This window comes from Mytilus trossulus, chromosome 14 (assembly GCF_036588685.1).
Source record: "Mytilus trossulus isolate FHL-02 chromosome 14, PNRI_Mtr1.1.1.hap1, whole genome shotgun sequence".
Classification (NCBI taxonomy): domain Eukaryota; kingdom Metazoa; phylum Mollusca; class Bivalvia; order Mytilida; family Mytilidae; genus Mytilus; species Mytilus trossulus.
Window position 1 is genome coordinate 65,287,558 of NC_086386.1, and position 16,171 is coordinate 65,303,728.

Sequence of the window (16,171 nt, forward strand, 5' to 3'; positions counted from 1 at the left end):
TGTTTTAAAGGTCGTACCGTTCCTCAATAATGTCAAAATGGAATATGGGATGTACTTTCAATTCTTAAGGTTAAAGAAACATGAACAAGAACTAATCCATGTATGTTTCATATTGTGTATATAACAGGCTATTATTTGAACTTGGAATTATTTTCAATTATGGAATTTGCATAATTTCTTGTGTTTAATTTTTTTTGATAAATTCCATGCTTGTTTGGTATTATAATCTTTTGAGTGGTTAATTACACTTTCCATACAATGTATTTTGGTTAGATAGTGTTGTGCGCGGCACAGTACATTCTATTGAAAATATACTATTTTCTTTGTAATAGAAAGTGTTGTGCGCAGCACAGAGCATTTCCATAATTAAAAATAATTCCAAGTTCAAATAATAGCCTGTTATATTTTGTTTATCTGTAAAGAGAACAGGTAAAGTTGGTGAGACAGATAAAATGTCCCCTTGCGATTCCCAGTACTTGATTTGTCAGTCAATTTATTGTCTTTTGGATTAGTTCAAATGAAGTTATATGTTGAGTACTAGGACTCAGACACAGAAAAAAAATCTATATTGGCCAAGTTATTCTGTACTGACTCAGACTCTTAACCCCTGTTGTGATCACAAACACCATTAGTTTACTAGAACTATTCATTTATTTACCTTCAGTATCGCTTTTCCTTTTTCTGCAAGAGCCTGTTTTACCAGAGATCCATGATGATTATCGTTACTGGGTAAATGTAATCGAGAACCGTCATCTGTTGAGATTCTGAGTTATACTAAGGAACCATGAATCATTTAAAAGGAATGATGACAAGTTATAGAAATTAAGGTTGAGACAGAACAACAAATGACTATTATATTTCGTATTTAATTACAATAAAAAATTCAGTGTTGAAATTGCCTCACTTGCCTCAATTGTAGTCTCTGCCTTGATAGTTTACACCATGAAAATTTATAGTTAAAATTTGGTTCAAATGCAATGAATATTTAACCGGTAATGGACTATGTGTTGTCATACAATACTCACAGAATGCTTGTTTTATTTAATTCATTTTGGACAATATGCAAGTGGAAGTAATTTATCATGCATGCGGCATTTAGCTTATAGGTTTTATAGTTTTCTTATAATTGCTATATGTAATATTTTTATCTATATTTATAAGATTCTGAAACATTTACAACCAGAGAGACCTGACTGCCGTGAAAGATTAGAAAAGATAGAGCAACAGCTGAAGTGGAACAATTTCCCTGGTGTTCAGACTTTACTGTTAAAGGTTTGTGGTGTTCAGACTTTACTGTTAAAGGTTTGTGGTATTCAGACTTTACTGTTAAAGGTATGTGGTGTTTAGACTTTTCGGTTAAAGGTTTGTTGGTGTTTAGACTTTACTGTTAAAGGTTTGTGGTATTCAGACTTTACTGTTAAAGGTTTGTGGTATTAAGACTTTACTGTTAAAGGTTTGTTGGTGTTCAGACTTTACTGTTAAAGGTTTGTGGTGTTCAGACTTTACTGTTAATGGTTTGTGGTATTTAGACTTTACTGTTAAAGGTTTGTGGTATTTATACTTTATTGTTAAAGGTTTCTGGTGTTCAGACTTTACTATTAAAGGTTTGTTGGTGTTCAGACTTTACTGTTAAAGGTTTGTTGGTGTTCAGACTTTACTGTTAAAGGTTTGTGGTATTCAGACTGTACTGTTAAAGGTTTGTGGTGTTCAGACTTTACTGTTAAAGGTTTGTGGTGTTCAGACTTTACTGTTAAAGGTTTGTTGGTGTTTAGACTTTACTGTTAAAGGTTTGTGGTGTTCAGACTTTATTGTTAAAGGGTTATGGCATTCAGCAGCTAATTATACAGCAGCTAATTATACATAATTATAGAACAGTGGAGATATACTGTTTTACCTCTGTCTGTCTATCCATCAGTCCATCGGTCAGTCTGTTTATCCATTCCTGAATATTTTTCATCACATCTGCCTCAGGAACTATATCATTAGGATTTCTGAAATTAAGTTACAGGGTTTTTTGTCGAGCCTTAGGGATAGTGATCTGACAGCTTTTAAAATGCTTTATATTTTAGAAGTTTGAAGACCTGGATGCTTCATACTTTGTATATACATGTGATGCCTTATGTTATGAAGTTTCCATCTTCCACTTGTCCATTGTCCCTGACCTGATTTTCATGGTTCAGTGACTATTTGAAAAAAAAGTTAAAAATTTTTGTAATGTTAATTTCTATCTTATAATGAGTAATAGGATAATTCTATATTTGGTATGTGCATTCTCTTTTTTTATTTGCATGCCCATCAGACAGTTTTCACTTGACCTAGACCTCATGTCATGGATAAGTTAACAAGGTTAAGTTTTGGTGGTCAAGTCCATATCTCAGATACTATTAGCAATAGGTCTAGTATATTCGGTGTATGGAAGGACTGTAAGGTGTACATTTCCAACTGGCAGGTGACATCTGACCCTGACCTCATTTTCATTGTTCAGTGGTTATAGTTAAATTTTGTGCTCTGGTCTGCTTTTCTTATACTGTATGAAAAAGGTCTACTAAGTCTATATTTGGTTAATGGAATGATTGTAAGGTGTACATGTCTAGCTGGCAAGTGTCATCTGTCCTTGACCTTTTTTTCACCATAAACATGTCATTTTAACTGTTATATATACAAACTAGTATGTTTTAATATTTTTGAAAATGATAAGGTCGCATATGAATTTCTATCATTAAGTCAACATCTCATTGCAGTGTTTTCGACACAACTATGTGATAGTAATATGAAATGACACGTTTGATATTATCAATGTGATGTGTCTGAAGCGCCTTTCTGGATCGACCATCATCAGGCCTTGCAGTCATAAAACTTTCGAGCACGATTTTTGTACTCAGACTCAAGAATCAACCAATCAAAATACTGGATTTTGTGTTTCGAGCACTTATTTTGTACTCGGAGTACTGAGTAAAGTTTTATGACCGAAGGGCCAGGTATGCTCAAAGCAGAAAATTTTGAAGCTATTTTAGTACTGAACAAAGCTAATTTAGAGCTATATGACCAATTTTGGGATCAGAGACCTATAGCCAAATCCATCTAGTCAACTTTTCCTAAAGGGAATTTGAACACTTTAGGTTCTTTAGCATTTTAGAATTTATTTAATTATAGAATGACACTTTCTGAAAATGAAATTAAGAATAATGAGGATGATAACATGGAACCAAATAATGTTTGCTTTTTGTAATTTTGTCTCAGAAGTTAAAAGGAATCTAAAAAGCTAAAATGACTTAAACTCTTTTACAGGGTTTTACATCAACAGTTACATTTGAAGGCACCTGGTATTTGGTTTCCAGACTTACTGTGTCCATATCTGCCCCTGTTGTGGACCCAACAGACAGTTTAGGTTAGACAAAATATGTCAAATTCTTGTCTAAACTTGCTTACAAAATTAAATGATGAAATTTAGCACCCTCTCACTACTTTAAAAAAAAATGCAAACTGCAATTTATGTTGTTTTATGTAATTGGTGTCTATTTTAAAAGTGTTTGTGGCAGAATACAACAAATAAGGATGGTAATCCTATTGACTGTTCAAATTGTGCTGCAGAACCAAAAAAAGGCAGTTGAATATATTTTATTTCTGTTATTCTTTCCTGCAGAATTACTATTTTTTCTTATAATTTATTTTAATAGTTTAAACCCAGTTCTTTGATAAAAATCAATTATGATGTCAAATTTTCTTGAGGTATTCTGAATTTTATAATTTTAAAGTCAGGAAAAAAGCAACCATGCCTGATGACGTCACATATAGAAATAGCTTTGAAGGTCAGTGAAAAAAAATGTATACACAAAGCCGACTGTGTGAGGGCTGTATAGCTAATCAAGGCCGTTAAAAACTACATGAAGTAAAAAATTCATTAGACAGATTCCACCACAGAACATTGTGCAATACTATATTTCTCCATTATTGTCAGATAAAATTCAATATTTAAAAAGCTTGGCAAGCCTCAAGTTTTATATTGAACTGTCCCCAGTGGAAATAAATAGTGCCCTCATTGCAGTGGAAGAATCTTTAGAGAATTGATAAGAGGTAGTGGTCAATGATAATTAACAAGTTGCATTCTTTAAAAAAAGAAATGCAATCGTAAACCCAAATGCTTTTTGGCATTATATATATATTAGATAATTGTTTAATAAAGATGTATTGTCTTATATTACTTTTGTTGTGCATAAGAATTAGAAACTGACATTGCCTGTTTATTTAAGGGAGCTACCATTTGATTTTTATGGGGGGGGGGGGAGGGGGGGATGATGAAATTTGAAAAAAATAGACAGGACAGGAGTTTTGAGTAAAAAAAAAGGCAGGATGAGACACTTGCCAAAAAAAAGTCAGGATAAACTTTAAAAAAAAAGACAGGACCGAACAGAGTGAAAAATAAAAAGGCAGGACAGAGATTTCAGCTAAAAAAAAATGCAGGACAAAAATTTTCATCCTAGCCCCCCCCCCCCCCCCCCCCCCCATAAAAATCAAATGGTAGCTCCTTAATGTAATACCAGCTTCACACATCAACATATAGATCCGACGTACGTTGGCCATGGTAAAAAAAAATCATGCACGCTACCAATACGCTAGTAATTTGGATGCATTCAACCTGTCAATCATATCTGTATCATGTGCACAACGAGCTGCACAACGATCTTAAAGCGTGTATTGGGTGTGCGTAAAGCGTACCTAAGCGTTTCTCCTAGTCTTTCTACATTCCCAACTGCAGGTCTGTCTATATGTGAATGTTTGTCAAAAAGTCTGTCACATTCGCCCGTCTGTTTACATGTTTACCAGTCCGTCTATGTCCACTGGTTCGTCTACATGTTCACTAGCTTTGAAATAGCTTTCGGTAAGTGCGATTATTTCAGTGATTTGTGTCTATTGTTTTTATGTAAGTGATTATTGTGCACCGTACCCATATTTTTAGGGACGCGAATTGCAACTGATATTTTACAGTTTTTTCTTGCGGTGTGTTGTCCTTAAGGTTTGGTTCATTTGGGAGGGTTGGGTTTATGGCCACCACATTGTTTATGTGCCAATGTCCATTCTAAAGCCTGGAACATGTAGTACAGTGGTTGTTGTACATAATTCATGTCGGTCAAGTTTTTTTCATAAATTATTTTGTTATCAATAAGGCTGTTTAGTTTTGTTTGAATTTTTTTTTTTTTTTTAAATCTTAATAGTCGGGGCATTTAATAGCCGACTAAATAGTGTTTTTTTTTCAAATTTGGAGGCCGCCTTTAAAGACTTACTCCCACGTCATTGTAACTCTGGTTGGTACTTGTATCATTAGTGCTGGAACAGGGTCGATCCTATGCACCTTTGAGGCAGGCGGGATATTTTTGTAGCTCAAACTAATGGGAGTAGTTCCTGACACATGGGACTAGACATAGAAGTACAGCCTAGTCCCATGTTTGCATGGTTGGAGAGGGTGTAATATCTTCTGTAGGTTTGATGAAGTTTCACCCGTATTGGACTTTAAAATTTTCATGAAGTAAAAGCGTTCACCAAGCGTATACCTTTGCATTTCGACGTTCTTCAAACTTATGGAACGTGGATTTAAACGCTTGTGTAACGTTCCTCTGTTGAGCAACTAAGTTACGCATCCGATGATATAGACTTTGTCAATTTTCTTTTTTGACTGATTGTTTTACATTGTCATTTCGGGGCCTTTTATAGCCGACTATGCGGTGCGTGCTTTGTCTGTTGTTGAAGGCTGTACGGTGACCCATAGTTTGTATTTCTGTGTTATTTTGGTTTCTTGTAGATAGTTGTCTCATTGACATCTTCTTTTTTATATTTCGATATCTTATCGCCGACCTGGTTAAGTCTGCTAAAAATGCATGCATGATTCATTTTTAGGTTATCAGTCGTAATTAAAGTGGCACATTTAATTCATTGTTTTATTGCTTGAAGTATCATTTCTTACATCTGCATGGTCAAATGTGTATTTTTAAAAAATAAATTTAAGATTTAGATTTCAGTCACGGTTATTTTTTCCCCCTTCATATTGAATATCTATACTTATCAGTCGCATTTTAATGACGAAAAGGATTCAGAGGTTATTATGTGACCTCCTTGTTTTAAAAAAAAAAGTAAATAATGTTGCAATATTTAAACAAAGAAAATAATTTTAAATTTGCAATGTTAATGAAAATAAATACGGACATAACTTTCATAATTAATTTTAATGTTATTTTCAATAAACAATTTTTTTTTTTTAAATACTTATAAATATCTGTCATACTGAATATTAAGTGACGCTTAAAAGTGATTGGCTTCACCTGACAGCTTGTGTCACACACATTGATAATTAACACCAATAACCTGTACTTGATGTACATATGTATACACAAACAAAACACTTACATATTTTCAACAACATAATTATTATGGTTCATGCAATTTCCCGTTTTAACTAGACTGGGATAGTTATCCCGATTGGGATCCCGTCTTTAAACAGTTCCGATTGGGATCCCAACTTAAGACAGTTATCCCTTTTGGGATCCCAGTGTCCGATATTTATCCCGTTTCGTCTAGACTGAAATCCCGGCTTCAGACAGTTACCCCGAATGGGATCCCGGCTTCAGACAGTTATCCCAAATGGGATCTCAGGTTCAGTTATTTATCCCGAATGGGATCCCTACTCCAGATGCTTATCCCAGCTAATCCCGACAATTTCACCGGGATTGTATTGGGATCCCGATGGATCCCGTTTTCGTTTTCTCTTGGGTCGTTTTTACACCTATTTGAGGCACGTATTTATGATTCATGTCCTTGGTCTATGCTTACCTAGACGTAAAATTTCAAAAAGTGCTAAAACTTTTTTTAAAGATTTTATTTTTAATTGTTCTCGTTCAAAATATTTTATTTTTTCATATTCAATATCTATTTAATTTTATTTTAATAACCATTTTTTTTTTTTTAAAGTTGCAATATTTAACCAAAAAAAAGAACTGTAATTTAATCATATGCAAGAAAGACTTCCCTTTAATTTCAGTATAAAAAAAAAAAATTGCTTGCTTTTTACAACATTTACATCTTCACTAAACGTTAAATCTAAAATAAAATGCTACTAAAACTCTTTCTAAAGATTTTATTTTTAATTTATCTCGTTCAGAATATAAAGCGCATTGTTTTCAGGAAATCTTATCTCATATCTAAACACAGCTGGTTACATCGTTTGACTTATTTAAATACTACGCATGTAGGTTAATATTAGCAGCTTGTAATCGTGTGCAAGAAAATATTATATCATAATAAATTTCAGATCATACGTAACATATCTCTATAGCAACTTAAGATGCTAATGCATATTCAACAGATTAGTAAGCTATTGCGCATGCATTTGAAAGGTGGTCATAGCTATTGCGCATTTATTTGAAAGGTGGTCATAGAAAGAACAGAAGTGTTCCGAATAACATCCCGTGGTCAGAAAGACTACATCACTCGTCCAATATATACTGCGTAAACCCTCAGGGGTTTATGCAACAAGCTACTTTAATCTCAAGTTGATTATAGTATTGTTTTTGAATCCACTACTTCTTATCAATTCTCTAGATTCTAGTAAGATGGTCTGTTTTATGTTTTGACAATGAATCAACAGAATTTCATAAAGACAATTTTGTATTTTGTCTAAAATTATTTATTCTTTAATAGAATGAAATAATTATAAGGGGACAAAGTTCCATATAACAGAGAGATAAAAATCTGGAAAATTTCCGAAATTTTCATTTTACTAATGAACTCAAAATCGTTAACTTTTTTTGGTCACTTTTTTAAATTCTCACATTTGGCAGAAACCAACTTCATTCTTCCGGTCTTGTTTGTCATGAAAATTTTTAGTCAAATATATATTTATCAGTCCAGTAAAATATAGGAAGGAATACAATAACAATTTCATTCTAATTATTCTTTGATATGAAAAAACGTTAACTGATGATAGCGTTTCTTTGTTTACATTGAATATGACGTCATAACTATAAAAAAAAACGTCACAACTTAAATCCTCACCAACAGAACCAAAATCAGAAAAGTTCAGTATTTCCAATTCTTTTTTAACAGATTTTAAACTTAAAATATGTTTGAATTAAAAAAAAAATTGTATACAGACTTTGTCCCCTTTCATAGGTAATGCCTGCCTCATATTATCTACATGGTTCACATTTTGATTTAGACATTTGACAAGTTTACATAAGTTTAATATAACTTGAATTTCATGTTGGTGAATACATTTTTATTAAATGTTTAGTCGTTAGGCCACACCAATTTAATTTCTTGTTCTACGGATTTTTGGACTCCTAAATATGGGGCAAGCGAGCGATTTGAAAATTTTAATAAAAAAATATTTAATTTGCAAATTTTTGAGGCGAAGCTTGAAAAGTAAAGGAGAGCGAGCTATTATATTGTTTTGTTTGTAAACATTAAAAAGTAGATTTTGACAATATTAAAACTTGATTTATCACTTGTACGTTGACATTTCTTTAATTTCTGATGTATTTTTTCCCTGTTCACCAAGAAATGGTTAAATCTGGTCTATGTGTGTGTGACTGACAATGAGACGATTCTCCATTCAAGTCATAATCAGTTTGGGGGCAACCCCTTAATGTTATAAATATCCCTTTTACATGTTTTATGAGGGATCAATATAAGTTATAATATATTTGTATGTATGAAAGAGCTCATATTTTCTCAAAGCACTTATATATCTATCTGGTATTAAATGGTCAAAACATGTCCAAGAATGTTGTAATATTCCTGGACTTTAACCATGTTAACACAAACACTTTAACAGTTTAATATTATTCAAAATAAGTGGACCCCTCTTTTAGAAAAGTTGTTTAAAATATGATGCAACTCTCCTCTTTTTGAGTACAAATTCTAAGTTTTTATAGGTTTTGTATAGAAGAACTGTACAAATCCTTGATATTTCTATTTTCTTTTCTACATCATTAAAACGACCCCTTATCTTAGGGAGGGTTGTTCTCAACCTGATAATAACAAACACAGGTCAAAGTACGGCCTTTTACACTGGGCTTTCATACAGACCAAACAGCAAGCTATAAAGGACCCCAAAATTATAAGCCTACACATTTCCAACAGGAAAACCAACGGTCTAATTTATAAATATATCCAAACAGGAAAATACCAAATTATGAACAACATCAACAAACGATAACTGCTGAACGACAGGCCCCTGAATCAATCAGGACAGGTGCATAAACATGCAGTGGCTATAGATAGTTTTGGTTCGCCAGCATACAATATAATTGCAGTTGCCTTGAAGGCAAATCCTTCAGAAGTTCTTCGTACTTTATTCTAACAGGGAACATGTTTTGATAGGGAATATAAGTAAGGGGGAAAAAAACCAATTGTTTGTTCTTGAAAGGTATCTCCACGCTGTTATAAATTTATATCGGAGCACTCCCTCTTTGGATAAATAGGTTTCATGCTGAAGCAAATATTCTCACAGATATTTACACCTTGTGGTGGGGTCATTTTATGTTTAAAGTCATTATATACAGGTTAGACTGTGATTTTAAAGCAAATGTTGATATCTTTTTATAATATTTACAAAAACAATGGTGCGGTAAATGGACATGATTTCATTTCCGGATGCGGGAAGCGGGAATATAAAAAAAATTAAAAAAAATCTGTTTTGAAAAAAATAGGTGCGGGCGGGTCCGTCTAACAAGGAATCAAATTGGTGTGGCCTTACAAATCATTAAATTTAGATAGATTTTGGTATTTATGATTTTTTTAAAAGGACTACAGAATTTTGTTTTAAAATTTTTTTAAATTCTAGTTACCAAATTTTAGAAACTTTGAAATTTATATGATAAAGTATTATGCAACAATGTAATAATCTCAAATATCTTTCTATTACTCTAGTTAAAGACAATAATACTTTTTCTGCTTTCTAGGATTTCCAGTGAATGTTATTGCTCTGTTGCCTTTACTGGTACAAAATTATGAATGTCTTACTCCAAGTTGTCGAGATGCAGCAGATCATATAGCACAAGTTAGTAAGATTATACTCTGTTTCATCAAGAAGCCATATTTGACTATGCAGGAGATATACTAATTTAACAATCATAATTCAATTATTTGATGTCAACAGAACTGATTGGATAATGACAAGCATGAATTTCTAAAATCTATTCATTTGTAACTTAAAGATGCCACCATTTTAAATTGCTGAATTTATTGGTTTTAGATATCTTCAATGAACATTTCTTCCTAAAAAATCTTTGTCAAATGTATTCTACTCTAAAGCATACACAGCATAAAAGACCTGGGCACAGTGGTTCAAAAGACTGAAAAGCTGATAAACTTGTCTGCTGTTTAACATAACTCTTAGTACTTGGTGTCAAACAGCAACAACAAAAAAGGCGGACAAGGGCTGCAAATTTTAGTGAGACAGGAAAGGTCCAAAATGTATCCAGTGGATAACTTTATCCAATATTTTGAACAACCATGCCGTGTTGTTTTACACATGTTAATCCAAAATACTTAACAGTTATCTCCAAACTAAATAGTCATACTTGGTGCCTTCAGTGGTCCAGTGGTCTAAATAGTCGAAACACTGAGGTTGTGAGTTCAAATCCCTCATGGGGCAGGTGCACTGGAATCCATTCTTTATTCCGGCTTCCTTAAACCAATAAAAACTGACCACTATGAATTACAGTTACTTGAAACTTAGTTCACATGATCAATCTTATTTTAAAGCCAAATTAAAGTTTTTACCCCAATGTCACAGTCCACTGAGCATAGTAGATGATGGTGTGAATGTGTTCTATGGACACATTCTTGTTTTGAGTTTGTTTACCTAGTTAAAGAAAGCCTTAATTTAAACATTATCTTTTTCCAGTATTGGTATTTATTTGCCAAACACACAAAAAGACAAAATTTTGTCAGAATTGGTCACAGAATGGTCGGACCATATGAGTATACGCATATGGTCATGATCATACGCGTATGGTCCAAATACTCATATGGTCCGGAACATTTACATTGAACAGATTAAAATGTATTAATCATATTGAATAAAAAAACATCACATTCTATTCTGTAAGTAATATTACTCATCAACTTAAATAAACTCATCATAGATACCAGGACTAAATTTAGTATATACCCCAGACCTGTGTTTCGTCTTCAAAAGACTCATCAGTGACGCTCGAATTCAAAAAAGTTAAAAAGGCCAAATAAAGTACGAAGTTGAAGAGCATTGAGGACCAAAATTCCTAAAAGTTTTGCCAAATGCAGCTAAGGTAATCTATGCCTGGGGTAGAAAAGCCTTAGTATTTCAAAAAATTCAAAAATTTGTAAACAGTAAATTTATAAATATAACCATATCAATGACAATTCATGTCAGCACAAAAAGTGCTGACTACTGGACTAAAAGATCATTTGTTTAACACGGGTAGGTTAATCAATGAGCCTTTAAAAGAATGAAATATACAGATAACAATAGCATTATTCAATGGGACAATAGAACAGACAATAGTTTAATACCTTGACCAAGAGGACGACTCTGTGGGAATCTCTCAATTGGTTCACAATAAAAAAAATAATATTTTGGGCAAAGACTATTGATGGAGAGAAACTGTATAAAGAAAAAATATAAGCAATATAAGATCATGAAAAAGAGATAAAAGTCACAAATTCTGTGAGCGGAAACAGGATCTCCATTTTAAAGACAAAAATAAAAACAACAGTAGTTGAAACAAATCCACAATGTTTTTGATTGAAAATTTAATCATGTCAAGGACTTAAAGAATTGAGTCTGTGACAAACTAAATGAACCAATTGAATGTGACAAACTAAATGAACCAATTGAATGTGACAAACTGAATGAACCAATTGAATGTGACAAATTTATTTCATTAACGTTTTTTTTTTAAAGTAGCAACTCCTTTATCCATTCAAAAACCCAAACCAATCCAATTCACATATCTTCACTTGTTTATTTAAGTATAAAACATTGAGACATTTAAGCTTTTCTATTTACTTAAAATGTTAGATTTTGGTTCTTTTACATTACAGGTTTGTTCACAAAAATCAGATAAATTAAATAACCTTGGGACAGTAATGTCACTCTACAGCCATGGTACATTTGGGAAAGACAGTTTTCAGTGGACAAAATGTGTTGTTAAATATTTGTTGGATGTGTATTCATATACTAGTTTGACTCTCCTGTCATTCTTAGTAGAGGTAGGTACCACAAAGTATGGTATTGGTGGCTGATTAGGATACAATGATGGTCACTGTTTCACACGAGGAGGCCATACCGTCTATAATATTTTATATTTTTAATTTTTATATGCTATCTTATGCAAATTTGATCTTAACTCAGTGTTCAGAAATCTTATATAAAATGTTAAGTTTATTCAATTCATAATGATTAGTTAACAATATTGGTGTTATACACTTGAAGCCATGAAAAAACAATGATAGTCAACTTGTTTTTGTATGTCTACTTCATTATTCTGATTTTTTAGCTCACCTGGCCCTTTTTTGGGCCAAGTGATCTTTTCTCATCAAATGGTGTCCTTTGTCCGTCGTCATTAACTTTTACAAAAATTTCCTCTGAAATTACTGGGCTAAAATTAACCAAACTTGGCGACAATCATCATTAAGGTACTTTTGTATCTAGTTTAAAAAATGTGTCTGATGACCCAGCCAACCAACCTAATGGCCACTGCTAAAAATAGAACATAGGGGTAAAATGAAGTTTTTGGCTTACATCTCTGTAACTAAAGCATTGAGAGCAAATCAGACAAAGGTTAAACATGATAATCTGGTTGAGATCTATCTGGCTGTTAATTTGCAGATGAATCAGGAAACCCATTCTTGGGTTGTTGCCCCTGAATTGATAATTTTAAGGAAATTTTGCCTGATTATATGATGAAATCATAATCTTTCAGTCAGTTTAATTGAAGTCTGGAGCTGGCATGTCAGTTAACTGCTAGTAGTCTTTTGTTATTTATGTATTATTGTCATTTTGTTTATTTTGCTTTGGTTACATCTTCTGACATCAGACTCAGACTTCTCTTGAACTGAATTTTGATGTGCGTATTGTTATGCGTTTACTTTTCTACATTGGCTAGGGGTATAGGGGGAGGGTTGAGATCTCACAAACATGTTTAACCCATCCGCATTTTTGCGCCTGTCCCAAGTCAGGAGCCTCTGACCTTTGTTAGTCTTGTATTATTTTAATATTAGTTTCTTGTGTACAATTTGGAAATTAGTATGGCGTTCATTATTACTGAACTAGTATATATTTGTTTAGGAGCCAGGTGAAGGATGCATCTGGGTGTGGGAATTTCTCGCTACATTGAAGACCTGTTGTGACCTTCTGCTGTTGTTTTTTTTCTATGGTTGGGTTGTTGTCTCTTTGACACATTCCCCATTTCCATTCTCAATTTTATTTTGGTTATTATCTTGAATATTATTATTAGTACGGCGGCTTTGTGAAAAATTGTGCACATCCTGCTACAAGCATGAAATTTGGCATAGACCTTCCTCAACTATAACTCTTTGATTTCAGATAGGGAGGCATTTGAAAAAAATGTCTCACTTCCTGTAAAATTCAAAATGGCGGACATCATACTTAAATCAGCCCAATATCGAAGGCTAGTATGTAAATAGGTGTTATTATCGTGCTACGATCATACTTTTTAGTACAAAATTTTGTTATTTACTACTTTTGATTCTAATATGACGTCCTTATTATGCTTTGTAAACAAAGCCGTGTTCTAATGAGCATAAAAAATATGTTTGACACATGCGCACGAACTTACTGTGTATAGTAATGTTATTTCCATCGCTATCCTTTAAAATGTATACATTTAAGCAGCTAGCATAAATTTTAATTATATAATTTTATCAAACAACATATTTTTACCCTGCTTATAGTTTTTAAACTTATCAAATATTAAATGTAATGCACTAACTCCTCGGGGAGGAAACGGGAAAAGCAAACATTTTTACGGTATTTTCGTACGCTTCGACCTATAAAAATACTGAATTTGTCCTATTAGAATCGAAATATTTCCTTCGTGTCATGCTCTATGCTCATTTTGACATGGGTAGGCATTATATTTGACCACATTTTACACCTCGCTAACGCTCAGTGTCAATATTGACAAATATAATGCCTACCCATGTTAAAATGAGCATAGAGCATGACACGAAGGAATTATTTCTTAAATATATCATATATATTTGATGTCTTTAAAAACCTTACTTCCAGAGAAATCCAATATGGCGGACATTGTACTGAAAGAAGCTTATGTTTTAGGGAGGTTAATTGAAGTGTGTTTTAACGTATTGCTACTATCCTTACATTGTGCAGAAACTTTCTTTAGTGCTTCTCATGGATACAATGTATATAAGACGTATATCTTTAAAACCATTTCTTCCGGTAATATCCAAAAATGGTGGACATAGAAATATCAATTTATTAAATAAATATTCAATTTTTTGTACGCCCTTCAAAATTTTGACGGGACGTATTATGGTTATACACGTGTCCGTCTGTCTGTCTGTCTGTCCGTCTGTCCGGCGTAAACATGTCGCACCGTAATTTGAGAACGACTTATCCAAATTTCATGAAACTTAATATAGTTGTTTCTTATGATGGTCAAATGATCTGTATACTTTTTGGTGAAAATTAGATTTAAACTTTTTGATTTACGGCACTTTGTAACTAAAACAGGGGTGTATTTTTTTCACATGTCGCACTGTATCTCAAAAACGATTCTTGATTATGGCTTAAAACTTTAGACACTTCTTAGTTATATTAATCTTAATATCTGTATACTTTTTGGTGATGATTCAAAATTTCATTTTTAAGTAATTGAGTATTTTGTAAAAAAGGGGGAGTTTTTTTTTACATGTCGCGCCATATCTCAAAATCGATTTATGATTATTGCTACAAACTTTACACATGTCTTTGTTATATTAATCTTAAGATCTGTATACTTTTTGATGATGATTCAAAATTTCATTTTTGAGTGATTGAGTATTTTGTAAAAAAGGGGGAGTTTTTTTTTTTACATGTTGTGCCGTATCTCTATAACAATTTATGATTATTGCTTAAAACTTTACGCACTTCTTTGTTATATTGATCTAAAGATCTGCATACTTTTTGGTGATGATTCAAAATTTTATTTTTGAGTTATTGAGTATTTTGTTAAACAGGGGAGTTTTTTTTTACATGTCACGCCGTATCTCAAAAATAATTTATGATTATTGCTTAAAACTTTACACACTTCTTTGTTATATTAATCTAAAGATCTGTATACTTTTTGGTTTCGATTCAAAATTTTATTTTAGTGATATTTAGTTTTTTGTAAAAAAAAAAACAGGGTGTGGGGTTTCCCGCCGTGTCTCAAAAACTATATATGTTTATTGCTTAAAAATTTCTCAGAAACTATTTATGATTATTGCATATAATTCCACATGAGACATCGGGCGTATCATGCGCTCATGGCGCAGCTGTTTATTTCAACATGTGAAGAAAAGTTTTTTTTTGTGCTGTTCATTAAACTTTTGGCTGTAAGTTATCCCCAAAACCACTTAATCTGTTCTGTTGTAAATTTTCAAATACAAAGTTGACACTTCCGGTAAACAAATATGGCGTAAATTTCAAAGGTCAGTCCTCAATCCATATCTTCGATGTAGAGTTTTTGATGGATTGATTAAAATAAAATAAAATCACTAAATAACTAAAACATTTTGAAAATTAATACTATTTGGCCAAAAATACATATTTATTCAGGGTCACCACCACATGCACACAAGGCAGTGCATGGGGGACCCAATTTTCCCCATAAACAACGACTGCAGCATCTTTTCTTACATCCATAATGTACAAACTTCTAACAAAATAATGAGGCCTCAGAAAAAGTTTTTTAAAAGGAATCTTCTTTTTCCCTTCTGCATCCATTAGCGCCTGGACTGGGTAGCATAAGAGCCAATCCCAAGCTGGTCCCCCTGAACACCCGCCTGAGTTTATTGCACGTTTTACATGCTTGAAAAGACTAGACTAGGTTGAGGGAACAACCTCAATTAGTCTTCTCCTTTGTGCAAAACATGATTTTCTTGCTTCGTTAACCATGTTAGCCCCATCTGA

General features: G+C 32.8%; 1 protein-coding gene across 6 annotated transcripts in view; it reads left to right on the forward strand.

Moving 5' to 3' along the window:
• LOC134695720 (protein furry homolog-like) overlaps positions 1 to 16,171 on the forward strand; it is a 399,195-nt gene that overhangs the window by 250,319 nt on the left and 132,705 nt on the right. For all 6 annotated transcript variants that reach the window (XM_063557102.1, XM_063557101.1, XM_063557100.1 and 3 more), the window contains exons 42-45: positions 1,162 to 1,272; positions 3,289 to 3,388; positions 9,954 to 10,051; positions 12,079 to 12,246. In XM_063557102.1, coding sequence (XP_063413172.1) covers positions 1,162 to 1,272; positions 3,289 to 3,388; positions 9,954 to 10,051; positions 12,079 to 12,246 — 477 coding nt within the window. The remainder of the gene's footprint in view (positions 1 to 1,161; positions 1,273 to 3,288; positions 3,389 to 9,953; positions 10,052 to 12,078; positions 12,247 to 16,171) is intronic.